Genomic DNA, 27096 nt, shown 5'->3' with positions numbered 1-27096 from the left:
GAAAAAAAAAAAACATGAGACCAAAAGAATGTAGAGATTAAGAACATGTCAAAGAGATGTGGGTTCTGACCGGCCATACCACTTACGAGCTGTGTGAGATACTAACAACCACACAGGGTGGTGACGAAAGTTATGGAGATAATGAATTTAACAGGACACTGGGCAAAATGTCAGGCCCATAGCAAGAACTTCAAATGGTGCTTATTTTTTCTTGGTGAGAGAAAGAAAGATAAATAAAGAGGTAAGTAGGTGTGGTTCTGTCAGGACATGATTTTGTATCTCTGACTCTTACATTTCCAGCCCTCAGCTCACTATATATCAGGCCATTATGATACCACTTCATATAAACACTGACCTTCTGCGTGTCCAGAAATAACTGCCATTAGTCATTTCTCATTTGGGGGAAATAATGTGTATTTTTATAAGTTTTTCTGGCATGGGATGTGGATGATAGTTTTCAGAGCTGAGTGCTACTTTTATACATTTACATTACCTCATTTAATCCACCCAGTAACCCCAGGAAGGAAACAGATTATAACCATTTTCAGATGAGACAGGCTGAGAGGTGAAATGACGCCTGAGGCGCACCCAGGCACAGGACTTCCTTCTCGCTTCTAGCTCGGTGCTCCTTCAGCTGGATGCCTGCCTTACGGACGGTGTTCTGAGCGGCACTCAAGACTCAGGAAACCCTTTTGGGAAGGGACTGGCTCCATGAGGGAAGTGTGGTATCTCCAGTCCCTCAACATCTCCATTTCACCTACAGCAGGTCTGCCCTCAGATGTTTTACATAAAGATGCTCGGTGTGACGCAGTAAATGTGCACAAAGCATTCTCAGGTGAGGAGGAAAGAACTGAAAAATCACTATGTTATACAAAAATGTTGTGCTCTAAAAATGCATGTTGTGAAAACAAGACTCACCTAACAAATGAAAAGGACTGAAGACATTAACAACTGCAAGCTGACACAACCTCTAAGTAGTATAAGGTCGTTCTTTCCTCTCCACATAGAATGGCCCTGGTCACTTTTGTTATTAGCAAAGCAAAAAAGTCCTTCTGAATTGTCAACTAGTCACCAGAATGACCTCACTTCAGGCAGTCCTCAAGGTCTTTACTGAAGACACTAGGGAACTGAGGAATTAAACAAAGGAGTCTCAACTGTAAAACATCTCAAGACCTCTAATGTGGTAATGGGCACGGAATGACCATAAAATGCATAGTCCCTACCTCTTTTTGGCCACAGGCCTTTCCACAAAGACTATCCATTGGCATGTCCCAGAACTCACTATTTCAAGAAAAAAAGTTGGGAAAATACTCTATTCTAGTGGTTCTTAGAGCATGGTTCATCTGCTTTATTTGGGGTTTATTCCAAATGCAAAATCTCAGGCCCCACTCAGACCTACAGAATCCGAAACTCTGGGGGTGGGACACAGCTATCTGTGTTTAACAAACCCCGCGGGTTATGGTGACTCACATGGAAGTTCGAGAAACACTGTTCCAGTCTGAATCGCTACCACTTCTTACTTACTGCATAGCAGCCTGCTAGTCTCCACAGAGCAGCCAGTTATAAACCATCATGTCCCCACTCAGCCAAAAACCCTCCAACACACTGCACCAAGAATAAACCCCAAGTGCCTTATGGGAGATACCCTAGCTGATGCGGCCCCCTGCTCACCACTCTGTTCTTACCCTGAGTTATTCTCTCCCTTGTTTACAACCTTCCAGCCACACTACTTCTTTATATTCCTGGAACACTGGAAGACTGTTCCTGTTCCAGGGCCCTCCTGTGCCCTCTGCCCGGAACACTCCTCCATGCTCTCCCCTTCCTCCCTCATCGGCATGGCTAGCTCCTTCCTGCAACCCAGGTCTCAGGATCAAGGTCACCTCCACGCTGAGACCCAGGTGACGCTCTAAATGACACAGTTTCATTGTCTTCACAGGGGTTATGGCTATCTGCTTTGATTTTGTTTCTTGTAAGCTCCATGAGAGCAGGAAGCGGGTCTGTCTTGCATTAAGTAAATATTTGCTAGATGAATATAGTCTGTCTACAGAGCTCTAGCTTCGCCATTTTTACTTTTGGTCTACGGTCAAGTAGAAGCTGCCCAATGCTCTCTCGGTTCCCTCTGAATGACCTCTGAGCTGCGTGTGGTCTCCGGCTTCAAAAGATGGGCCTGACGTAACATCCCTTATTTAGCTATTTCCCAGTATGCCAAGATAGTAATGTCTTATTGGCGAGAAGACAATGCCAACTTCCTTTCAGACATTAAGAAACAAGTCAATGATCAAATGACTTTCAGAAAAATGTAAATAATAATTTAATAAATAAGGTCATCTAAGTTGTTTTGCATGGACTTCAAGAAGGGTGTTTTCATTTTGATTAGAAAAAATAGAGCCTAAGCAATTTTTACTCTAATTTCCTTAAATTGCCCTAAGTAAAACATTATTCAGTACGGTGAATTCCAACAGGCTCCCTTCCTGTTAAAATTGTATAAAGTACAAGGACTTGTCATGAGACTGACGAAATGTACCAGCATTTAGCATTTTGTGACCTTGGTCACGTTTCTTAGACCCTCATAACCTTGGGTTTCTGCATCCATGGAACTTGGACAAGAACTTACAGAAGGGTAATTAAGAGAATCAAATGGGATCACATTTGTGTAAGCGACCAATAACAGGTTTTTTGAATGTTAATTCATGCCAACTGTTCTGTGAAGCCCTTTAAACATGTTATCCCTTTCATTCTTATTTGCTATAGGTAGTACTATTCCCATTTTACAGAAATTGAGGCCCAGGGATTAAGGACTTTGCCAGAGGTCACAGAGCTGCACGCATCAGTGCTGGGTTTTCAAAGTTGTTTATCCAACTCAAAGGTTCCTGTCCTTAACCATCATCCCTACTGCTTGTCAAATGCCAAACACAGGCTCCATTTACCACACAGTAGGTACTCTATAAATGTAAGTTTATCTTCCCCAAACTTTCAGTAGTGCCCTTGATTCTTTTCCCATGCTGTATTGCCATGAGGCAGTGATATCTGTCTGCCACAATCCACTTCACGAAACACTTCTTAAGTTTTACCTCTTGAGGGAAAAGTAGCCCAATCGTCTGAGAAAAGATCATTCGAATTATTTCAACTTAGGGGGAATCCCCATAACTGCCTACACAGTTCCTCACTGACTGTCTTTACTCTTTTTAGGATATGACACATACTGCGTTCCTGACACACTGATGGCCTATGCTGTGTGATGGGCTGCAGCAGAAACGAGACGGGCTCTGGGGTCAAGTAGTCGAGGGCCCCATGACTCATCTCTGCCACTGACGAGCTGGATGACTCTGCACATAGTTTATTCCCTATGTTTCCTCATCTAGAGATGGGGAGAAAATTCTCTCTCTTAGAACTGTTGCGACACTTCACGCCTGGCACCCGGCGGGCACTAAATGACATCGGTTCCCTTCTTCCCTTCACTTCGCGCCACTCTTTCAATAAGCTCTGCTATTTTAAGCACTGAGACTGTCTCTTGTATTCCAGCAAAGCCTTCTGACCGTACTTGAAGAGAAGGGAACTCAGACGTGAAATGAATGCTACATGTCCAGGTGGCCACAAAGTGACAGGTTTATTTCGATGATGCACACTGCTGAGGGAAGCAGGAGAGCTTTGCTATTAAAATTACTCTTAGAACCAGTTTGGACCACTCAAGAAAGGCAGCTTGTTATTCAGGTTTTTTTATGGTTCACCACCCCTCCCCCACCTCTTTACTGGCCCTTCTTATCCCAAAGGGAAGTCCATGCTTAGTTCTTGGAGGGGTGCAACTTTATGGTATTTCTGACAAAAAGAAAAAATGTATATATAATGACATTTTGACCATGTTCCTTATTTATCACCTTGGGTTCAAATGATCTTACTATTTCTAACAATCAAAACCACCACAAAAGGAGGAAGGTTTGAAGTGAGGAAATACTCCAAAAATCTAAAATTCCCAAAGATGACTTTCACCACTGATCTGACACAATGGGAGCAACATGGATATTTAGGTATAGCCTCTGATGGTGACTATTTTGAAGGGAACTTTATTTGCATTCATATGTTCAAGTTAGATTATCTTAAACATTGACATAATGTGAAACTTAGCCATATAAAAATATTGCAGTCAGCTCAGCAGGATTTACTGTGTATCCCTCATCAGCCAAAACTATTCCAGAAGAAATGCTTTAGATTGTTCTCTGGAAACTTTTTAAACTGTATACCCTACCAGTCATAGAATTTTTAAATGTGCACCCCAAATTTATGTATAGTTACTTTATTTATATGTTATATACATATTCTTTAAATTATAATAATCTGCATGTATTTGTAAAGTACGTGCATTTTAAAACATATAACAATACAAACTGCAAGACAAAAATATGTGTGTGTGTGTGTGTGTGTGTGTGTACACACATTATTTTTTCCCTTTTATCTCTGTGGAGCATCGTCTATCTATCCAGAACATATTCATACATCCTGCTTTGGAGACCACTGTTTTAAATGACAATGATTGTGATAAAGGGGCTAAGATCCCCTTTTCTAAATGGCTGTTAAGCAAAACTGTTACCTTGCATATTTGTTTAGTTATATATATTACTTACCACAAAAATCAAATACAGTGCAGATTCACCTAGAGTGCATTACATGAATATTTCAAGTAGGAAATACTTAAGCACAATCCATCATTACTGGTCTAGAAGACCAAACTTAACAAAACTGCTAAACACTGCATGCTGGGCTGACATGAGACCCTCATAAATAATGAATCACTATAAAGACACAGGGAAGGCAGTTCTATAAGTGTAATATGTAAAGGAACCAAAGTTAGATATACATTGAATATGGTAAATGAAGACAGGCCAACATGTTCTGAGTTGACTCTGGTCAGATTACAAATCGTATAGGGTGGAAGACTCAGACAACAATGGCCTAAACCACTATTTCCCTGATAAGTGTGCTGGAGTTGCTCTGATCTCTGTAATGGCACGCACACAGCGTATACCAACACAGTCATAAGAAGCTAACTTTGAAATGGATGGCAAGAAAGAAAGGAAGGAAGTCATGAGACCATCTGTCTCTGAATTTATGTGTGTGAGGGGCTGTTATCCTCAGTTGCTGTTCATATGCTTATTCAAAGTTATCAAAAATACTTTTATTCATAGATCCAGATTCTCAGACAAAAGATTACTTCCTTATTTCAACTGGCATTCTCTAGCAATATTTGATATAATAAGTGAATTCAAACAATTTCTTAAAGTTTCCTTATTAGAGGATAATATGTGATTTTATAATGTTGAAGTAATTCACAAACGAATTTTTCTAAAATGATTATGTCATAGTAATAAGCTTGCTTTTGATGAAGAAAATTCAAAGGCATTCTGAAAAAATTTTTGAATTACTTTTGTAAAATTTGCCAGTTCTCACTAAAGAACAATGAGCCACTGGAAATTAATTAAGAGCCAATCTGACAGTCTACAATTAAAACACTTAAATGTATTTAAATTGCTCTGGATTTTTTTTTAAAGATTTGTTTGCGCGCGCGCGCGCGCACGCGCGCGCGAGAGAGAGAGAGAGAGAGAGAGAGAGAGAGAGAGAAAGAGAGAGAGGGAGGGAGGGAGGGGGGAGGGGCAACAGGAGAGAGAGAATCTCAAGCAGACTCCCCACTAAGTGCGGGGCCCAACACAGGGCTCAATCTCATGACCCTGAGATCATGACCTGAAGTTGCTCTGGATTTTTGAACAAAATAAAATTCCAACAAGGTATCTTGGGGTGAAATTTCTTAATCTCTTACCTTGCCATATTTCTGCGCATAAGACCCTGTGAGCAGTGAGTGGAAAACAATGATGGTTTCATCCAAGTCCCAGACAAACACACGCTGAAGAAAAAAAAAAAGTATCAAAGAATTATCAAGTTCTAAGGAAACAGAAATATCTTAGTTGAAAACATCTGACTTCGTTGTTGGGTATAATCTCAATAGGACTTTATAAAAAACTACAGTACTCCATTAATATTTTTCTAAGGTTGCCAGATATTATCATGATAAAACTAGAGGGGGAGGAGTGATTAAAAAAGTCATAATAGCTTAAAGATTGGATGTCCTAATTTGAATGAATTCATCTAAATATTTACTTGCAGTTAATACCCCAAAAGACACATTTGAACTTAGGACATAAGTGTGCTTGAGATGCTATTTTAAAATCTTTTGCCTCATGGATTCATCAGATTTTGCAATTCATGCAAAGGATTAAATTTTTAAAAAATATTTTAAAAAATCAGTGAGTGATCCCTAAACAGGAATTGCAAACTGTTGACCTTTGCGTTAGATTAGGCCATCCGATGAGATGTTCAGTTTGCACAGTGTTTAGAAAGATTTCAAATTACTGATCAACATTTCAAGATTAGTAGATTTCACACAAACATCAGAGTTCTGACTGCAGCAGGGAAACTGGAAGATACAGCAATGTTGACTGACATTCCACCAGGCAGTGATGGGCAGGCCTCCTTCTCCTGGGCCAATGCTCCCTGCTCCCTACATTCTGCTGGCTCCCTGGCCCCGTTCACTCTTTTATATCACCTGCTGGGTACCTGAAGGCACTGGGATGTGGTACTGTCTTTCAGGTGAAAGAAGTGATCTCTTACAAAGAGGCACAATGATTATTATTTGATTTTACCAAATCTGGAAATTTTGGGTATTTTACTTAATTGAAGGATGCAGTTGTGTAACAAGTAACATAGTATGGTTAAGAATAGTTTCCCTGGGGCGCCTGGGTGGCACAGCGGTTAAACGTTTGCCTTCGGCTCAGGGCGTGATCCTGGTGTTCTGGGATCGAGCCCCACATCAGGCTCTTCTGCTGTGAGCCTGCTTCTTCCTCTCCCACTCCCTGCTTGTGTTCCCTCTCTCGCTGTCTGTCTCTATCTCTGTAGAATAAATAAATAAAATCTTTAAAAAAAAAAAAAAAGAATAGTTTCCCTGATGTTTTATAATAAAAATCAACCTGCTTAGCATGGAAAGACCTCAAAAGATCTCTCAACCAGAAAAACAGGATGCAAGGAAGTTTTTATAGATATAAAAATGTTAACATGCATCAAATGACTGGAATTTTTCCTATTTTCAGAAGACAATTTTTCCTTTCTGTACAGATTAATTTTACCTTTTTAAATTTTAGTAACCTCCCCAAAATTTTATTGACCCATATAAACATTTTTCATTACCTTAATACTACCAAATAGAGTGTCTCTCAGAAAACTATCCCACAAACAATGGCTTTATTTTGTAAATTTCCATTTGTGCCAATTAGGATCAAAAGATGCAATTATCTCAGGCCTAGAATTGTAAAGTACCATCATTCTAAAGTTTTTAATTTTGCCATTATCATGGATGAAATCTCAAATTTTGGAGCTGTGAAATACCCACACAATAAGATCCACTCATTTCATGATATATCCTTCTTTTTCAAAGGTTAAAACCTTATGGAACTGTAAGGTATAGAATATACCATTCAATAAAATACCACATCATATTCCACTCTTTAAGGGTAAGTCAGCATACCTCCAGGTCACTGTCAGGAGGCGGGGAGGGATTATTTTTCCGACCTCTTCCTCGGGATTTTGACCCAGAACTCCTGCACGTTCTCTCATCAAGATCTTTGATAGGTGTGGAGGGGCTCTGCACGGTATCAAACTCTCCTAGAAATAACACAACGTGTATCAAGAACAGCACTTCATTTTTAGATCAGGTATGAGTCTTTGTTGTGGATTATGTTAACCGAATCCTTATACAATAGAATACAATAGAAAGCTCCTCATGACAAAAAAAGATTTATCATCCCAAATGACCAAAATCCCAATTCAATTAAAAATTTTGCAGGTCACACAAGTCCCCCGTAGTTTCAGTCTATGTGATCTATTAAACCTGAATGTGTTTTATACTCCATATGTCTTTACCTTCCCTGTCTCTCCCCTCACCTACGTATTTATCCAAATTTAGCTCAGTTCTCATCTCCTTATGTCAGAGCTCAAAGGAGGAGATGTCTTCTTCTGGATCAATCCCATCCCTCTACCTATAAACTTGACTCCCAAACTCACCCTCTTAGGGAATCATGCTCCATTAGTTAAACCCTCTCTTAATTTTCTTCCAACCTCTTGCTTTTCTGTGGGCCACAGACAAGTTTAAAAGTCCTTCCCTTGACCTTTAATTTTCACCTAGAAGGTATCTGCTTGCTATCTTCTCTTTTTTAAGTGATACTCCTTAGAAGAATAGTACATAACAGGGCTGTCCAAAAGAAATACAATGTAAGCCATAAATATAACCACATATATAATTTAAAATTTTCTAGAAGCCATAGTAAAAAATGTAAAGAAACACGTAGAATTAATTTTATTCATATAGAAACTGACCCAATATAACCACAATATTATCATTTCAGCACGTAACCAACCTAAAAGTTATCAACAATATGTTTTACATAATCTCCTTCTCATTCTAAGTCTTCGAACTCCTGTGTGTATTTTACACTCACAGCAGACCTCCAACTGTACTAGACACACTACAGGTGCTTGACAGCCATTCGTGGCCAATGGCAACAGCAGAGGACACCATCTTTGTCTCCACTTCCTGACACCTGATTTGTCATAATCACTTCACCAAAACTCTAATAAAATGACTCTTACTCAGAGTCCCCAATAACCACCTAACTGACAGATGTTATAGACAGACTCCGTCCTTATCTTCCTAGATGCCTGTGCTGTGTTTGATCCTGTTAAACACTACCTCCTTAAGCCATTATTTGGCACCTGATACCTTGAGATCACCTAGCTCTGGAAGCTCTCTCTCCAGTCCTTCTCTGTCTAGAAGACATGCACTCCTTCTCCTTTGCCCATTCCTCGTATGCTGGTATATAAGAGTTCCAACCTTCGGTCACTGTCCTCCTTATTCCACACCATCTGGGTGATCTAACCCTCTCATTGGCTAATCACCTTCTCTGAGATGAGCCATACATACATCCATACCTCCAACGAGGCCACATCCTACAGAAGTTTCAGACTTTGTATCTAACTGACCTCTGCCTGCCCCCTAGGCACCTGAACATCTGACATGGCTAAAGCTGGGGGTGAGGCATCTTCGGAGGAAGGAGTACTGAGCAGCGGCAAATCTGTGGGAAGGTAAACCAAAGCAGGTGAGGTGCTGCACAACCTCCCAAGTAACAAGAGTCAGACTGACTGCAGGACTTGAAGCATTTCACTCAATTGCTCTGAATCAGTTTCTTTGTATATTAAAGCATGACCAATTGCAGCTGCTTTCTGAATTACTGAGGTAAAAATGATTTCTCTTTAATTGGATTTCAATCATATGCGTAAACATTTCTAGGAGAGTCTGATGGCAAACTACATTAAATCTAAATTAAATTTAAATACTCTACTTAAATTTAAATTAAAGAAGTTAGAACTATTATGCTTTATCATAAAATTAAAGAAAAGTAAGTATGAGGACAGCCAAGTAGCTATTAATCTAAATAAACAAATCTAAACAAGCTAGACAACACTTAGGTCATACTTCTTCTGAGAAATTCTAAATAAATAGTCATTTTTACAAAGCTCCCCTGTAATTATTTCTAATGGTTATAAGATTATCTTTGGGAAACACTGTGCATGTCAGGACAGCATCAAAAAAACACATGACTGTGCTTCAAATATTATCTGCTCTTAAACCACTGTTAGCACTGTTCCTATCATGGGTCTCTGCTATCGACTGTGTGAGAGCAGACAGTGTAATAAAAAGGTTCTATAGTTTTCAGTTGAATATTGCCCTATCTTAGAGTAAATCATGTCTCAGCTTACTTGGCACAAGCATTAAATGAGGCTTTAGGTACTTAAACACATGCCAACTTAAATAAAAAAAAAAATCACACAAAAATTCTTCTATTTTTAGTCATTTTTTTTAAACAGAATTTTTGTAAGGTTACTACGCCCTACAAGTCAACTGTCCTCATTCTGATACAATGCTGATTCAAATTAAGCCCCATTTATTAAGTAAGCTTATAAAACTGTTTGGATGACTTGCCACAAAAACTTGTCTTTCTATTCAGGATAGATCAATTTTCAGCTGCTAACTATCATGAGGAAGCTTTATTCTTGCAAAAATGCAAGGGGTGAAAGGTCAAAAACTTGCAAAATTCCAAAGCCATTGTGATCAGTTGTGGGTGGCTGATTGTTGACTGGATCCATAAAGAAGGAGTTTGGCAGGAACAACTCAGCTATTAAAGGAACTGGAGAGCCAGCTGCTAAAGAGCAGAAGAAGGAAGAAGGGAAAAGACTGGTCACCGGAAGTGTCCGGGTTTCAAAAAAGTAGGATTTGATATCACTGATTCTTGCCAAGTTACAGAAGGATCTTAAAAGGGCTCTACAAATTTGGACAAAATATGGACAGAAGTGTTTTGATGAAAGGCATATCCTTTTAAGAAAACTATGAAGAGCAGCTCCACATTTATCCTTAGCATGTCTCATGCATTGCCTTCTTTCTTAAAAAGTTTATTGAAATATATGCTCGGCTCTATTCATCACTCATTGTGTCTGTAAGATTCTTCCATTTTGTAACCCGGAACAGTTGTTTGCTTTTTCCTTTATGTGGCTAGAACTTCATTATGTATGTGTACTACCCTGTATTTATCCTTTCTGTGAATGAACATTTGGTTATTTGTAGTTTTAAGCAATTACAAATAAAGCTGCTATAAACATTCTTGTTCACATCTTGTGGACATAAGCTCCTATTCCTCTAGGGTATGTTCTTAGCAGTGGGACTGATGGGTCAGAGGGAAGGTATATGTTCATCTTTGGCAGACACTGACCACCTTTTCCTAGCGTGGTTGGATTAATTCACTCTCTGACTAACAATGAGATTTCCAGTTGGTCCACACCCTTGCCAATACTTGGTTTTGCTAGTATCTTTCTTACATTAGCCATTATGGGGCTATGTTGGTCTTGCTGTAGTTTTAATTAGCATCTTCTCGATGAATAATGATGCAAAACACTTATTTTTGTATGTTTATTTGCCCATTTGGGATCTTCTTTTTATGAGGTAACTGTTTATATCTTTTGCCCATTAAAAAAAATTGGGTTATCTTTTTCTTATTGATTTGTGAGAGCTCTTTATTGTAAAACATTCTTTACATATATATGTCTGACTTAAACTTCACTTTAACCCAGTGAATTTGGTCCTTCATTATCCTCTTTTAATAATGGGAGAACTGGAAGCATGTGAGATTTTAAATTAACTTACCAAGATGAAATAGCTTGTATGAAGAATGCCGGTATGATTCCAGAATTCCTGCCTTAACCACTAGGTTATCCTTTCTCTCCCAACAGCAACAAGTCCTCCAGGTTATAAAGATGTCAAATCTACATCTGTTTCTACCCATCAAAAGAGTACATAGACTTTATACAATTTTGTGAGAGTAAGGGCCAACGAATTCATCGAAAGATCTTCATAGAAAAAGAGAAGGTCCTGAAGAGTGCATGTGTGGTAGCTGGGCTCCTATAGTAACCACCCAGGGGGAACTGTTCTCACCTCTCTATCTTTTGAAGGTGCTATCTTTTCCTCTGATAAAGGGAAAATCCAGGAACTGGAGCTCAACTGGTCATTAAACATTTGTTGACACTTTTTTTTTTTTTTCTTAAGAGAAAGCTGTTAATTCCAGTGTCTCTGCCAAATTTCACTCAGGTAATTGCCCTAGAGTACATTAATGCTGCAGGTAGGGAAAAGGCAAATTGGCAGAGAAATTAAATGTGGTCAGTCCCTTCTATCTAAAACTTCTTGTTAGCTTTAATTAAATGAATGAGCACTTTGCCTTCCTTCCTGTCCTTGTGTGAAATGCCATGAAGCTATGGAAATTCTATTGAGTTCTGCCTAAGAAACTGGCTTCTTTTCAGAGAGTGAAGTGATCTTACTATCTCCTTTACTTTTCTGAAGCACCTGTAAAGTTTAATTAGCTAATGTATTGTAATGTGTGCCAAGGTCTCAGAGTAAAGGATGATACTGTTACAAATTACTGATTATTTTTCATTTTAAAGGTGTTTAAAATATTGAAAGGGGGAGCTACAAAAATCTCTAATCTTAATGTGCTGATCAGTCATCAAACTTTCTGAATGCAAATAAAAAATATTATATACCTGAGATAATCTTTGTTAAAGGCAAAAATAGACCTTTATAAAGATAATGTAAACTCAAATATCTGTTCTTAATCAGTATGCTAATGTTTCTTTAAATACATTGTCAAAAGGCCTAGTAAGGTAAAGTCAAGAACTGAATGCTATTTGAAATTTCCAAATAACATCAGTCATTACCAATTGCCCTAGGCTTTTCTTGGGCCAACACTATACATGATTGAATAATTCTCCTTTAATCAGTACAGTAATGAATAACTATACCTTCCAAGCTTTGGCTATTTAGATCCAACTTAATGTCCTTTATGTTTATCTCTAAACCAGAACCACCAGCTGTCTACTATAGAACATAAAGTATGTTTCTATTTTAAAAATGAGAGCCGTGAACAGTAAATGATTTATGAAAAATTGTGGATTTAATTGTTAGGTCTCTGCTGGTCCAAATGTCCAAAATGCAGAGCTGGTCAATGGGAAATATTTTCCATACCCTTGAACTAAGTACCTCAAATTTCATCAATAACAAAGAAAAATCCCATAGTTATAAACTTCTTGGTTTTTTGGATGCATGCCAGATCTGGAAAGGCAAAATCAAACTTAAAACTACCTTGCCTGAACGTCTGGGGTCACAGAATTCCCTAAAAATCTAGCCACGTGTATTGTTATAATTTTGGTTAAGAGAATGTAGTTACAAGTAAAAATTCAACAGAAAGTCTGATAAGACCTGAAATTATGTCAAACTGTATTTGTTGGCATTAGCAATCAATGGAAAACTGAAAAAATTGCATTCTGATAGTGACTATGAGGATGTTACACATGGATGCGTCACATCCCAAGTCACGCATTCAGCATACCTACATGCCAGCATTTAGTATTTTTAATGTAAACAAAATAGCTATTCTGAGTATTTATTATTCTTTAATTAATGGGAAGTGTCCATCTGTGTCTTTCCTGCAGAGAAACTTTTGTGATCACACTGAAATTAGAGCAAATCACCCTTTTATTCAAAGTGTTAAACAGTGGATACCATATTTGAAAACCAAATGGTTTTCACTCATGGTAGTTCTATTCTAGTAAACTCAAAAACCATCTGCTGGTCCTGGTCCCATCATTCAGTCTCAGTAACTTTATGATCAAATACTCCTGTGACTTTGTTTTTGAATACAGTCATCCTACCCTGTTTCCCTATGCATTTACTATTGAGAAAAACCTTTCACAGTGTGACAAGGTACCTCCTTATCTAAAGCATTTCCACTATCCATTAAGCAAGTATTCTGAAATCATGCTTTCTTCTTTCCTCTTCCTTTTCCTTCCTTCCTTTCTTTCCTTCCTTCCTTCCTTCCCTCCCTCCTTCCTCCCACCCTTCCTTCTCTTTCCCTTCCTTCCTTCCTTCTTTTTTTTACTTTCTCTCCCTCCCTTCCTTCCTCCCTCCTTTCCTTCTAAATTTATTTATTTGAGAGAGAGAGGGTGCACATGTGTACAGTTGCATGTACACATGTGCACGAGTGGGGGGCGGGGCGGAGGGAAAGGGAGAGAATCTCGGGCAGACTCCCTGCTGAGTGGGGAGACCAAAATGGGGCTCGATCCCACCACTCTGAGATCATGACCTGAGCCAAAACCAAGAGTCGGATGCTAAACTGACTGAGCCACCTAGGCGCCCCACACATTCTTTATCTTGAGGTACTATTCTTGACGAAACATAACTACTGACTCAACAAGGATCAGGACACATTTAGAACATGGGATTTAAGCTGAAATGAGGTTAAGGTAAGTGAAGCACTAAAGGAGTAAAATTTAAGGGCCTTGAGAATGAATGCCTCCTTCAGTTGTGTACCCTGTGCTTCCCCGGCCTTACCTTCCTCCTGCCCTGCACAGGATACAACTGCTCAGAGAGGCTGGGGGTAGATGAAAAGCCTAGACAGAAGCCTTAAGGGGACAAGGACCAGAAATTCAAGGGGGCTGAATGGTCATGGAAGGAAGGATATAAAGGGAAGATAAGGAGAAAGAAACTGAAATGGAAGAGCACCAAAGACCAAGTCTAGTAGAATACTAGACAGCTTTTCCTTGGAGCCACAGTTAGATTAGAGACCCTATTCTGAATAGGGAACCAAAAAGAAAGGACGCCACCATTTCATCAACAGAAGTTCTTGATTTTAGGAAGGCTAATTTCCTTTCTTTTAGAGATTGTGTTTTTAATGTCACAACTATAAAAATGTAACCCAAGGCTGACAAAAATTTCCACCATGTTTTCTTGTAGAAGGTTTACAGTTTTAGTTTTTATACGTTTTGTATATGGTGTGAGTTACAAGTCAAGATTCTGTTTCAGGGTTTGTTTTTTGTTTGTGTTATTACTGTTGTTATTTTTGCATATGAATGTCCAATTGTTTCAGTACCACTTTTTTGAAAAACAAACAAAAAACCCTTTATTCTTCAACTTACTTTGCACCTTTGTTAAAAATCCATTTTCCAGTGTATGCATATGGTTCTATTTCTGAACTCTATTCTACCCACTGTTCTATGTATCTATCCTTTTGCCAATACCACACATTTTTGATAACCGTACCTTATAATATATCTTGAAATCAGGCAATGTCAGTCCCTAAACTTTGTTCTTATTTTTCAAAATTATTTCAGCTAATCTAGTTCCTCTGCCTTTCCTTGTAATTTTAGAATCATCTTGATGACTTCTCCAAAAAGTCCTGCTGGAATTTTGAATAGGATTACAATGAATCTTTATTAAATTTGCTTTTAACTTTAAATACTTCAGCTGTGTCAGCGCATTCAAGTCCAGTGGCACTGCAGATAAGATTCAGACAATGAAGAATACAACGGATTTTAAGTAAGTGCTAATCAGAGAAAGATATTAAACTACCTACCGATGATCCTACACATTCTAGGAATGTAGGAAACGTTCACTGGCTGGAGTTCCTGATGACTCACAAAGATGAAGGAGCTACACAGTCTCTCAAGCTTAAAGGAAATACTATCAGTTACACCCGAAGAAGATAATATTACTACAGCTTTTCCAAAGTGTCATGATCTTTACAAAAGAAAGGACTGACCTTTTTATATCCATATTCATGTATATACACACTGCCATTTGAACTTACAATCTCTTAACCGTCCACATCTAAAAGAAGGGTTTTCTGAAACGCCAGAAGAAAAGCCTCATCTTATACAGTGGTATTGGCACAGGTTAAATGTCAGCATAATTATAGGAGAACTTCCAGCCTTGTTTCCAAAACGTCCTTTTTCTCCATATATTAGACCCAGCAAAACATAAAAGTATTTCACCTGGATGAAGAGCTGTACCTGGTTGGCTAGTCAGTCCCGGGAGAGATTCCTGCAACTGATAGGTTGAGGTCGAGGATGACGTGCCATCAGCTGTGTTATTTGACGTCATATATGCTCCATACGTGGATGCTGAGTAATACTGTGCATACTGGTTTTGGCCAAAGGCTGTGTAGGATGGGTAATCCTGAAATAGTAATTGAGACATATGTGTGCTTGAAGGAGAAATTACTTCTGGTATGCTCCAAAGAAAAGCAATCACTATGGTAACTGAAAGATTAGTATTGGGCTCCATTTGTTTTGGAGTCCACAGTTTTGAGGTGATCCTCGTGAATGGACACAGTTACGAACTACCCTCCTGGCTTCGCCAACCAGGCTCAGCACAGAATTCTCAAACTGCCTAAAGGCTGCCTATGCCTCACTTAACCACGATTACTTATCCGGGGATGGACATCAGAAGGTCTCATGCACTGGAAGAGGAGAGAAGGAAGTGGAATGAGCTCATATTCATAGCACCAGTTCTTACACATCTTCTAAGATCACCAGCAAGGAGATGGTCTGGCTGCCCTTCGTGGCTTCCATACAGACCTCAGAGTCTGCATTCCTGTGATTTCTGTTACCCTTCTAGGTTACTCTTGATAATTATGCATGAAATAAAGAGTAAATAAAAGAAAATGAGTAAGAGAGTTTTTTACCCAGGCTAAGTGTCATCTAAGATCTTGACTTAAAGTCTCTAGTGAGGTTTTCAAATATTGAGTTTGCCTCATTTGCTAGAGAAAAAAGAAAGTGTTGGGTCAACTCCTCCGACCTCCATTTTATTAAAAAATTCTAAGAACCTTCAAGTTATCTTAGTGATTCTTCAAAATCCTTTTACATATTAAGGTAACAAATAAGAATTTGTTGCAATAATTGGTATTTAATGTATCTAGCATGTTTTAACCCAAATTGTTATCAGTGATGACAAATCCTTGGTCAGGATTAAGATTCCCTGATACATGTACCTAAGGGAATAAAGATCCATGTTTGATGTGGTTTCCAAAAAAGGAAATTCTTTATATAAGTAAATATGTATATAAGCAAATATATATATGATCAAAAAGGATTAACTACAGTTGATCCTTGACCAACATGGGTTTGAATTGTACGGGTCCACTGATACGCGGATTTTTTTTTTGATAAACATAGAACAGTACTGTAAATGTATTTTCTCTTCCTTGTGATTTTCTTAATATTTTCTTTTTTTTCTAGATTACTTTATTGTAAGAATACAATATATAATACATACAACATATAAAGTATGTGTTAATCAACTGCTTATGTTATCAGTAAGGCTTCCTGTCAACAGCGGATTATTTTAGTTAAGTTTTGGTGGAGTCAAAGGTTACACATGGGTTTTTGACTGGTGGAAGGTTGGTGCCCCAACCCCCATGTTTTCTGGTCCAACTCTAGTATGGCAGGGAACTAAAATTCTATTTGGCTGTTAATTTCAGGATCTGATAGTCCCCATTACCACCTATAAGCCAAGGAAAAAATCTTTCAGCAATACTTGGACAAAGTTCCTAGCACCATATCTTTCTCAGAGTAAAACATTTACACAGTATTACTTGGTGTCAGGCGGTGTTCTAAGGCTTTAAGTGGATTGGATTTACCCATTTAATCCTCACACCACCTATATGGTATTACTGCCCCATTTTACCCTGAGGGGGACGAAGGCACAGTGTGGTTAAGCGATCTATCTGCTCGAAGTCAGACAGCTAGCAAGTTTCAGAGCTGGAATTGGAACCCAGAGAGACTGACTCCAACACCTGTGTGCCGAAGGTCTCCCTGAGGCTACTAACCTCCTGATGGGAAGATGAAGTGACTGAGAGGAAAGGTCTGACTGCCAGCTACTGGTGACTAAAACATTTTTTTGTACTCAAACATCTCTCAAAGATCTCCACTTCTCTTCATCCCACTGCTGTCACCCTGATCCAAGCTACCTTCGCTTCCTGTTAGAGCCAGTGGACCAGTTTTCTAATTTGTTTCATTTCTAGGTTTAGTTTTCTCTGGAGTGCCTAAAGGCAGAGTATGTTTTCCATACATGTTTCCAAAACATAAACCGTATGATGCTATTCTCCTGCTTGAAATCCCTTAATAGCTTCCCATTGGGTTTGGAATAAAACTGAAATCCCTTACAGAGAGATATACATACAGAGCCCTACATACAAACACAGAGCCCTACACATACAGGGCCCTGCCTATCTTCCTAAACATGCTCCTCCATCTGCCCTCATGCACAGACTAAACCCTCCCCTTCTTTGAATTCACTGGCACACCAAGGGTTTATGCCCAAAACACCCTGGCCCTCCTTCTTCACCAAAGTCTTAGAAGCCTTGTTCTGAATGTCATTTCCACAGATAAGCCTTCCACAAAATCTTCCCTACTCAAAATTAGATTTCTACTAATATTTTTAATAGGACTCTGTTCTGACCCCTTGTGTTTTCCAATTCTATATTTTCTTATGTGTTTACTGGTTTATTGTTTGCTTCTCTCAGCAGCTGGCAAGCTCCAGGAGGTCCTAACCACTCCTGTCCCCACTTACATGTCCCCAGCATACAGACCAGTTTCTAACACATAATAACTACTCAGTAAGTATTAGCTAAAATAATAGACTGGTATTCCAACCATGGTCCAAAATACAGGCTATGTGTTATATTGGAGCCACTGCATTTAAATGTTCAGATACAACTGGATCTGTTTTATAACATAAATCTTTCTTCTCCTTTATGAATCTTTTTTAAATCCTCCCAAGTAGAACAGAGTAGTCTTTTCTTTATGTTACCTACTACTCTGCCTAGTGTACATTTCTATTATTATAGTCATTATATCCTACCCTCTGTTCATATTATTTTCCTAACTGTTTCATTGGACTTGCTTCCTTCCAGACAGTGGAGAACAATGACATTATTTTTGAATCTTCAATGCCTAGTCAAAAGTCTAATGGATAGTAAGCGCTCAATTAATGTTTCCTATATCAATAAAAAAGTACGTAAAGTGAAGCTACCTGGATTATCAAAAATTCTCAATATTTTAAAATACAAAATAGACATACCAGCTTTGATGTTTAATGCTTAAGAAACCATTTTTCTAACTAATGCTAAATTACACAGTACAATTATATCAAAGATATTATTTTTCCACATTAATAATCAGATTTTTTTGCCTTTTATTACATTAATAAACATTAAAAGAAGGCAATTAATATACTTCCTTCAGTAAATCCAAAGAGCACACTTGTGCAATAACTTAGATTTTAGAATATATAAAAGTCCAACAACTATGTTAAAGGATAATAGTGTATTGTCTACCAACGAAATCAACTACCTTTCTATCTCAACTACTCTGAACATGACTGAGAACTAGGAAATAAGGACAAAAGATTTCTGAAGTGTCAGTATATTCACTCATCAGAAACATTCACTCTTGCTCCACACGTAATTCTAGCAAACTAGATTTTAGAATTCACAAAAATACTAAGAAAACATAATTAGGAGGAGGACTAAGGACTGCTAGGGGCAAGCACAGTGACAAAAGCAAAAATTACAGCTGTCAGGAAAGTAGGAATCAAACATTTATTAAAATAAACCACAGAACCTAAAAAAAAAAAAAAATCCAAGAGGCATTTGGTTTAGTAACAAATATCCTGGACTAAAAATGTCAAAACCTAATTCTTGGTTGTAGTTCAATCTCTTAATTAACGTTCACAATAACTTATAAAAAAATAAAATTATGTTTAGTACAGTTTAAAATAATAGGAAACACGCAATACATTTTGTAGTTCTATGCCAAATGATTAAAATAATCATGGCTTAAATGTTTAAGGGGCAAACTTTCAGCAACCAGAAAACCTAAAATACCCAGAATAACACAGATCCCAAGAATTCGGGATAGCTAATTTTTAACACCTTGAAATGACATGTTAATTTTAAATAAAGAAACCTTTTTCTAGGAGAATATGCACTTACACGACAACCTGAAACTATTCTTCAAAGATCTGAAACAGATACAAAAAGCCTAAATACAAAAAAGTTACCATACCTGCTGTGAACCGCTAAAATTCGTTGAATTGGAAACTGAATTATTTGCATAAATAGTAGATGATGGTGCAAAACTAGAACCTAGAAATAAAGAAAAAATTGCATTTAAAAAGTATTTCTTTGCAAAATAATAAAACATTTCACTTCGCAGAATCCAACAAGAGAAATTTTTTATTTTTAACTTTGTTAAGGCAACAAAACACAAAATCTGAAGTCGAGAGATTTATAAAGAAAAATGTGCTTAGTTCTATCCCTCTTGTGACAACAGTTAAAGTCTTTGGTATAGATGCCTGCTGGACCAAACAAGAGAACATGGGAACAGTCTTAAGGACAGCAGCTAACCTTTAAAGGTTAAATGTCCAGAAGAGAAGAGGTTCTCAAAGAATAAAATACTATTCAGACAGAGTACTTCTAGGAAGCTACTGGAACTTTCAAATGGTCATAACAACTACACACGCACACAGAAACCACTTGAGTTAAACATTTGGATGGGGTTAGCTTAGGGAACAAACAGAGAACCAACTTAGAATTGATGTGTATGGCACCTGTCTTTTCTTTCCTCCTATGTCCTTTCCTTAGAGCCAAGAAAAATGTGAAGTTGGGCTCAGACTCAAGGGAGAGCTGTTCATATTGCAGTCACCTAGGGTTTGACAGACTTCTAAAATTTGACTACAGAGTCAGAAATGTATTTTTTTTAATTAGGGCAAAAACAAGTGAGATATCAATTTAAAGATTATTTTTTTAAAACATGTGTTCTACGGAATGGACTTGTGAAGAAGTAAAACGAATGACTATTGACACAGCTGATTATTTGTTTTATCAATGTGTTTTGAATTGCAATAATATTATGTAATTAACATAAAGTGACCTGGCCCAGAACATCCGATATGAAAGTGTTTTGGGGAATAAATGAAAATGTACTCATGGTTGCTTTCATATTCCTAACTGAAGCTGTGTGGTTCACTGTGGCTTTAGGATTTATGCAACTATATTTCTACCTACAATTCAGGTAAAAAGAGATCTGCCATTTCAGCCAAAAAGGTCTAGGTAATTATTTCATTTTAGTCAATGGACTAAAATTTCAACACTAGTTGATTCAAAAAGTATGTTCATGCAGCCCCAAATTTATGATTAACAATAGAGACAAAATGACATAAATAAGCTTTTAATGTGTTTACTATGTCACTAAAATTCTTTCTGCAACTACTACAAAATGATCAAATGTAGAAGGAAAATTAAATACTCAGAGATGGAGGATTTTTGCAGGGGGAGGTATAGATTATATAAATATTCCTAGTAAGAAACAGAGTATTAATAGAGAGGTATTTTAGGAATGAACAGAAAATCCACAATGGTTCAATGGTAGACAAGACTTAAAATGGTACTAATTCAATTTTAAATATAATCAAAACAGTGTTACGTACTTAAGGGATACAGACAGAAAACACAGGGACTTGTCATGAATCTTTGAACCTCACTTAAGGAGATGCCATATGTGTGATTGACATGGCTCGAAGGTCACTCTGCTTAGACCTAGTGTCCTGCTGATTTTATACAACTTCAACTTAAGTACTGAAATTTGGTACGGGTCATGTTTCCTGAGGTACATTCAATTCTTTTCATCATGTTTTTTCCCCCCCTAGTTGTCTTTCCTGACGTGAAGAGCAGTAACAATTAACACCATTTTCGTGAAGGCATATTCCTAGTCTGAAGCCAGGGAGGCTCATTCAGAGAATTCCTCCTGACGTGACAGGTTTCCTGTGTGGCAGCTTACCTGGCATCTGGTAAGAATAAGGCGTCTGGCCTGGCTGTGGGGTGGAAAAGCCCGGGCTGTAACTGAGGCACCCACTCTGTAACGGGGACTGAGTCTGTGAAAGGCCACTCTCCGTCTTGATGCCCGGCAACATCACGCCCAGATCTGTTTGGGAAACGCACATGCAGACCCTTGAATTAGTACAATGACCTTGCTCCGGAGCTGTGACTTATGCCTGAATATCTAAGCACTAGGCAGCAGGGTTACCCGCTCATAAGCAAAGGAGCAAAGAGAAGACGTGAGATACCGTAAGTGGGCAGGCTGTAGGGCTGTCCTGTCTGTGAGTAGGCTGTGTAGACGGCCGGCTGCTGCATCCCCGAATACTGAGTCTGGCCTGCGTAGGCAGACATCGTTTGAGCTGCTGGTGTAGAAAGAATGTGTGGATAGGGCCTAAATATCAGAAAAATAGCATTACTGTGGCAACAAAGACTGCACATTACTTCAGACAGCTTAGATTCAGTGAAACCTTATAATAGCCAGGAAGTAATCCTCTTCTTTATCCACAATACAATTCTAACAACAGGGAAAGGACAAGAGTCCAAATGCCCGGAGCCCAGGCTCTGCTACAAATCAGTCTAGCGACTTGGGACAAATGGTTTAAACTCCCTAAAGACTTATACCCCCCCTGTAAAATGAGAAATTTGGATCAGATATTGTATCTAAAGTCTCTTCCAGGTCTACAGTTCTTGTTTACCGCTGCAGTAGTACTCCAGCTCATGTGCAGATCAGGGAAGTGGAGCCCAGTGAGCCCATGCCCGTGAGCGTACATGCAGTCGCTAGGAGTGACCTACTGTTTTACCACGGATACAGAAGTCAGGAAAAGCCCTACCAAGAGCTCTCTACCAAGAACTGGAAATTTTAAAAAAGAAAAGAAGGGGAAAAGGTAGGCCGCTGCTTCCTGAAGAGAAATGGAATGCCACTCCCTTTACTGTGCCTCATTTTACATAATGTTCCTGAATGGATATCCAAACACCAGTCCGCACTTAAAGGCAGAAACTGTAGCTGTTGCAGAGAGTAACATCTCAATGTGTGTGAATCACGACTCCAAAACCTTAACACACCTGGCTGATTGTAACCAAATTCAGATATACACCTAATATTGTTAAATTTGAAATTTCTACCACTGTCTTCAATAAATTGACTTCATTTGTTATAAAAACAAGAGAGCACATTATTAAAAAATATGTTTCTGAGAACCTGAAATCCAATGAAAATAATGTAATATGGAACAAATTATGAGGACTTAATGTTTGAATAAAATGTAGTCTTTTCAGATTTTCTTTAAGCTTGTCAGCATTTTGGAATTTCCATTAAGAAATCAGTGTTTTCTGGTGTGAGCTTGATGCTTTCCTCAAGGTATACAAAGATCCAGGACTAAAGGAACTGTCTGGACAAACATGAGTATATCTCTAGTTCTAGATTTGTACAGGATATTTACCTGTATGTCTAACCCACCCAATGACTCTGTCCAAGCATTCTTCTATTCAACTACCTATAACACACTTAGATACATAAAGGTATCCCAATACGAAGCTATGCTGTGTGCATACAGATTAATAAAGATAATCCTGGAAAATTATTCTAACAAATCTGAAAGAATCTACTGAGCACTTACTTGGAAGGATATAGCTGTGGGGAATATTGATGTGCTGATCTGGGGCTGTAGCCACTACTTGTTATTACTGCAAGACACAAAAATCAGTGCAAAAAAAGTTGCTTCGTGAATATGTTTCACTAGAATGACAAAACCAGTTTGAAGAAACTATCATGTTCAAGAGATGTTTCTAAAAATTCATGCATTTTCTAAACAGAAAAAATTCATTTTCTAAACAGAAACAGATGCCTAAATATTTTCTTTGATATTGAATGTCTTCAAGTTTGGTCTAAGAGCATAAAATGAAATCTTCGATCATAAAATGAAATCTTCTTACAAATCCTTTCTCTCTGTCATTCTTTTGCTTTCTCAGATCAATAGCATATTCTTATGGATGATTAAGTATGAATAGATATCTTTGATTACAGATCATTAAGATTTCATGACACAAAAGTAAATTTCTAAAATTTTCAGACCTTATGTTGTATGTTTTAAATTCCAAATATGACAGCAACGCATTGCTCTCCTCCATATTTTTTCTACTAAAAATACAACAAAAATTCAAGAAAAACTTGAAGTTCCAACTTCACTTTGAAATTGTAAAATGCTATCATTTTATATTGCCTCTAAGTTTACCGATCAGATGAACAGTTAAAAATGCAGAGTCCAAAATAGGTGCATACTAACTGGAATATGAATAGAAAGCATGAGTGATAATGCCCCATGTGTTAGGAAACATAACTGAATAATGCAGCGGCAATCCTATTTACAAATATATTTTGGACTATCAGAGAGAGGACTTTTTTGAGAAGAACTTAAAGGGGGAAGTCAGGTCCTATTCACATTCTGTCCTAACATGCAGTCCCAAACTGGAATACATTCAGAAGTTTGGAAGTTTCTCTTTCCCTTAACCATCTGCCTTGACTAAGACAGATGTATTGCAAATATATGGACTCCGAAGTGTTGAGGCAGTCCCTTCAGAGCCAATCCATACTGGGCAAGCACACAGAGTGTCTTTATTAGGCCATCTGCTGTTCATTCACTTTTCAAAAAGATTAAAGTAGTACACAAGGCAGTGCTGGAATTAGTTTAGTCTAATCAATCATAGTTATACTTCAAAGTACAATGTCCTTCCTAAGTTGTTCATAATAATTCTGGAGCTAAACTTTTAGAATTGTAAAAGTGACAAATAGGTTTAGGTTGCTAACTATTTTATGAAACATGATATATTTCTATACCCAAATGCTATTAAGTACCCTTGTGATCTGTCATTTCATAAACACACAGAATTTAATGTATTTAAAATGCTATCTGGCCTGTAAGCTCTGAGTATGGAAAGTGTACTACAGTTTTCATAGCAATAGCGCAGAGAGTAGGTTTTCGAGAATATTATGAATCAATTTTGAAAATCATTGAATATGATAAGAGGTGTCATGTTCTAAATATTTTAACCAAGCAAAATTTAAGTGAATTTGCTATATAGATTTGAAAATTAACTGACCAATGAACCATTAATTTTCTACTGATTAATTAAACGTTTAATGTTTAAAACCTTCCAAACACTTTGACGAATACACGCTTTTTTCTACCACACCACAGGCACTAAGTGTACATTACATAATAGCAATAGTGTTATTCCCCAGGAAATTCAGTCTGATTCATTAACTCACAATAGTGAATACTCTTTTCAGCAAAAAATATAGTTAAATGAGGCACAACTCCATGTGTTTTTGTCTCTCACTTATAAAATGTCACTCTGGCACACTCATGGCTTTATTGCAATCAGTTCTTCTCAAGACTGCAAATTACAAAGCTTTTCCAAAGAGACATCAAATAATGAAAAGAACCATCCAGCACAGGAGCTTTTATAAAAAAAGCCAAAGAGCAAAATTACTTCAGAAAAAAAGCCTCATATACCTGAATGGAAATCTGAATATACAGGATCTTCCTCCTGCTGCTGAATGAATCTAGACAACATTAAAATACTGTACCCATAACAGTATCAAGGCTCAACATTAAAAATTTCTATGAAGGGGCACATGGGTGGCTCAGTCGTTAAGCGTCTGCCTTCCGCTCAGGGCGTGATCCCGGGGTCCTGGGATCGGAGCCCCGCATCGGGCTCCCTGCTCCTCTGGGAACCTGCTTCTTCCTCTCCCACTCCCCCTGCTTGTGTCCCCTCTCTCTCTGTCGAATAAATAAATAAATAAAATCTTTAAAAATTTTTTCTATTAATGTCCATATGTTCCCTTTCTAAATAGAATGCAAAACCTCTGGCTCAGAAAACTAAGATGTTCACACAAAACTTGCTTCTAAACTAAAATGTATATATTCATTCTAACTCATGAATCTGCAGATAACTACAAACAATAAAGCCTGACTAAAGTGGATTAAGATTATGCTGACCAGAGTAAAGTCTGTTCCTACACCAGGCAGCCTAATCTCCAGTATGGTTTCTGGAATACCATGTACAGATTTCAGAGACTTTCCTTTCATTCTTCATTGTCATTTAAGTAAACGATATTATCCAAAGATATTATCCAAAGCACTCAACTCATTATATTCCATCATCTCTGCAAATAAAAGTAAGCAAACTGCTTATTTTCAAAATGTCCTGAAAACTAATTAAAACAAATTTCTACACGATATTACCAGATTCTTAGAGGTTGATGCAAACAACTTTAAGGTTTTACTCTAATTATTGTGACACCTTAGATCAGAGACTCTCAATGGGGTAGGGGATGGGAAGTGAGGGAGATGGGCAGGTAGGAATTTTGCCCACTAGGGGACATTTAAAATGTCTGGAGACATTTTGGGTTGTCATAACTGGGGAGTGCTACTGTCATTTTTGGATAGACAGTAGGGATGTTGTTAAACCTCTTCCAACGCAGAGGACAGATCCTCCATTACAAACAAAAAAAGGAAAAAGTTAGCCAAATAGTGCTGCTGTTAGGAATCCCTGACTTAGAACACTATTGTCCGAAAGAACCTGGTCCATGGTGCTGGAAATGTTCTATATCTAAGTTGTTCAACCTGGTAGCCACTAGAAGACCACCACTTGAAAGGGACTGCTGTGACTAGAGACAACATTTTTACTTTTACCAAATTTTAAATAATTTAGACATAAACAGCCACATATGGCTAGTGACTATGACACAGCATGGCCCTAGATGATTTGTAAAAGAAAACTGGGAAACTACTTGCAAAGATAATGTGAGTGAATTTTAGACAAAATAACTGCTCACAGCTATTTCTTTTTCCATTTTTATATTTTCCAATGGGATAGTCCAGAAGGGACTCCTGGACTGATCTGAATACTGCTCTGTACTCATTCATACCAGTGACCAGCTGTGAGGCCTGGACTATATGGCCTTCACCACCTTTAACTTACCTGCACCTCTGTGTTCCTGCCTATAAATCAGATCAGAGACCTCCGAAATTCCTTGTGGGGCTGACATTCTACAATGTTGTCATTTAGCTTTCAATGAACTTGTGGTATGATATTTAAGTATGCCAGCAATTACTTAGTAATTTCACTTCTTTCTCTAAAAACGTGTTCCCATGCATTTACTTTGCAGAAAGTTTACAAGAGTTATGGTAGAGCCATAAAGACTGCTAGAGTGAGTTGCTACCTATTTACCTCCTGGGAGGCAGGTGAAATGCTAGAAAGGATACGGACTAGCACGTGAGTCCCAATGCAGAGTGTATGAATTACTACCTCTTTATGTCTGAAATACTAATACTTATGGGGCCACATGGCAACTGCTCCCAGTCAGTGTGAACTAATGAGAGGGGATCATCAGTATCGATAAAAATGCAACGTATGCTACAACAGTATTATATTCAAGGACATACCTCCACTCTTTATACCTGAAGCATACCCACAGAAAACCTTTGTACGTGAGAATATGGATAAAACATAAGATATACTATAGTAGACCAACAGAACCATGGCGTAATTACCACAAATACTTCCCTCGGTTTACTGTTCATCTTTGCGCTATTCAAATTCCTTCTCAGGTTAAAAAAAAAAAAATCCTTTCACCAGATAATAAACTAAACAAAATACTGTGGCTTTGAACCAAGTCAACCTAATGCGTGTCCTTTGTGCCCACCTGGGAGTTATCAGGAATTTATATTTAAAAGGATTG

The 27096-nt window shown here is 38.0% G+C and overlaps 1 protein-coding gene across 11 annotated transcripts in view; it reads right to left on the bottom strand.

Moving 5' to 3' along the window:
- EYA4 (EYA transcriptional coactivator and phosphatase 4) overlaps positions 1-27096 on the bottom strand; it is a 262796-nt gene that overhangs the window by 31764 nt on the left and 203936 nt on the right. For 6 of the 11 annotated variants that reach the window (XM_019802811.2, XM_019802814.2, XM_034669166.1 and 3 more), the window contains 7 exons: positions 22970-23036; positions 21602-21744; positions 21316-21459; positions 19543-19622; positions 15469-15652; positions 7568-7704; positions 5810-5893 (listed from right to left, as the gene is read on the bottom strand). In XM_019802811.2, the coding sequence (XP_019658370.1) occupies positions 5810-5893; positions 7568-7704; positions 15469-15652; positions 19543-19622; positions 21316-21459; positions 21602-21744; positions 22970-23036 (839 nt within the window). The remainder of the gene's footprint in view (positions 1-5809; positions 5894-7567; positions 7705-15468; positions 15653-19542; positions 19623-21315; positions 21460-21601; positions 21745-22969; positions 23037-27096) is intronic. The other 5 variants (XM_011228766.3, XM_034669169.1, XM_034669168.1 and 2 more) reach the window with 2 other exon arrangements.

Source organism: Ailuropoda melanoleuca, chromosome 10 (genome assembly GCF_002007445.2).
Source record: "Ailuropoda melanoleuca isolate Jingjing chromosome 10, ASM200744v2, whole genome shotgun sequence".
In the NCBI taxonomy this organism is placed as follows: Eukaryota; Metazoa; Chordata; class Mammalia; order Carnivora; family Ursidae; genus Ailuropoda; species Ailuropoda melanoleuca.
This window is presented reverse-complemented; position numbering and strand designations above follow the sequence as displayed.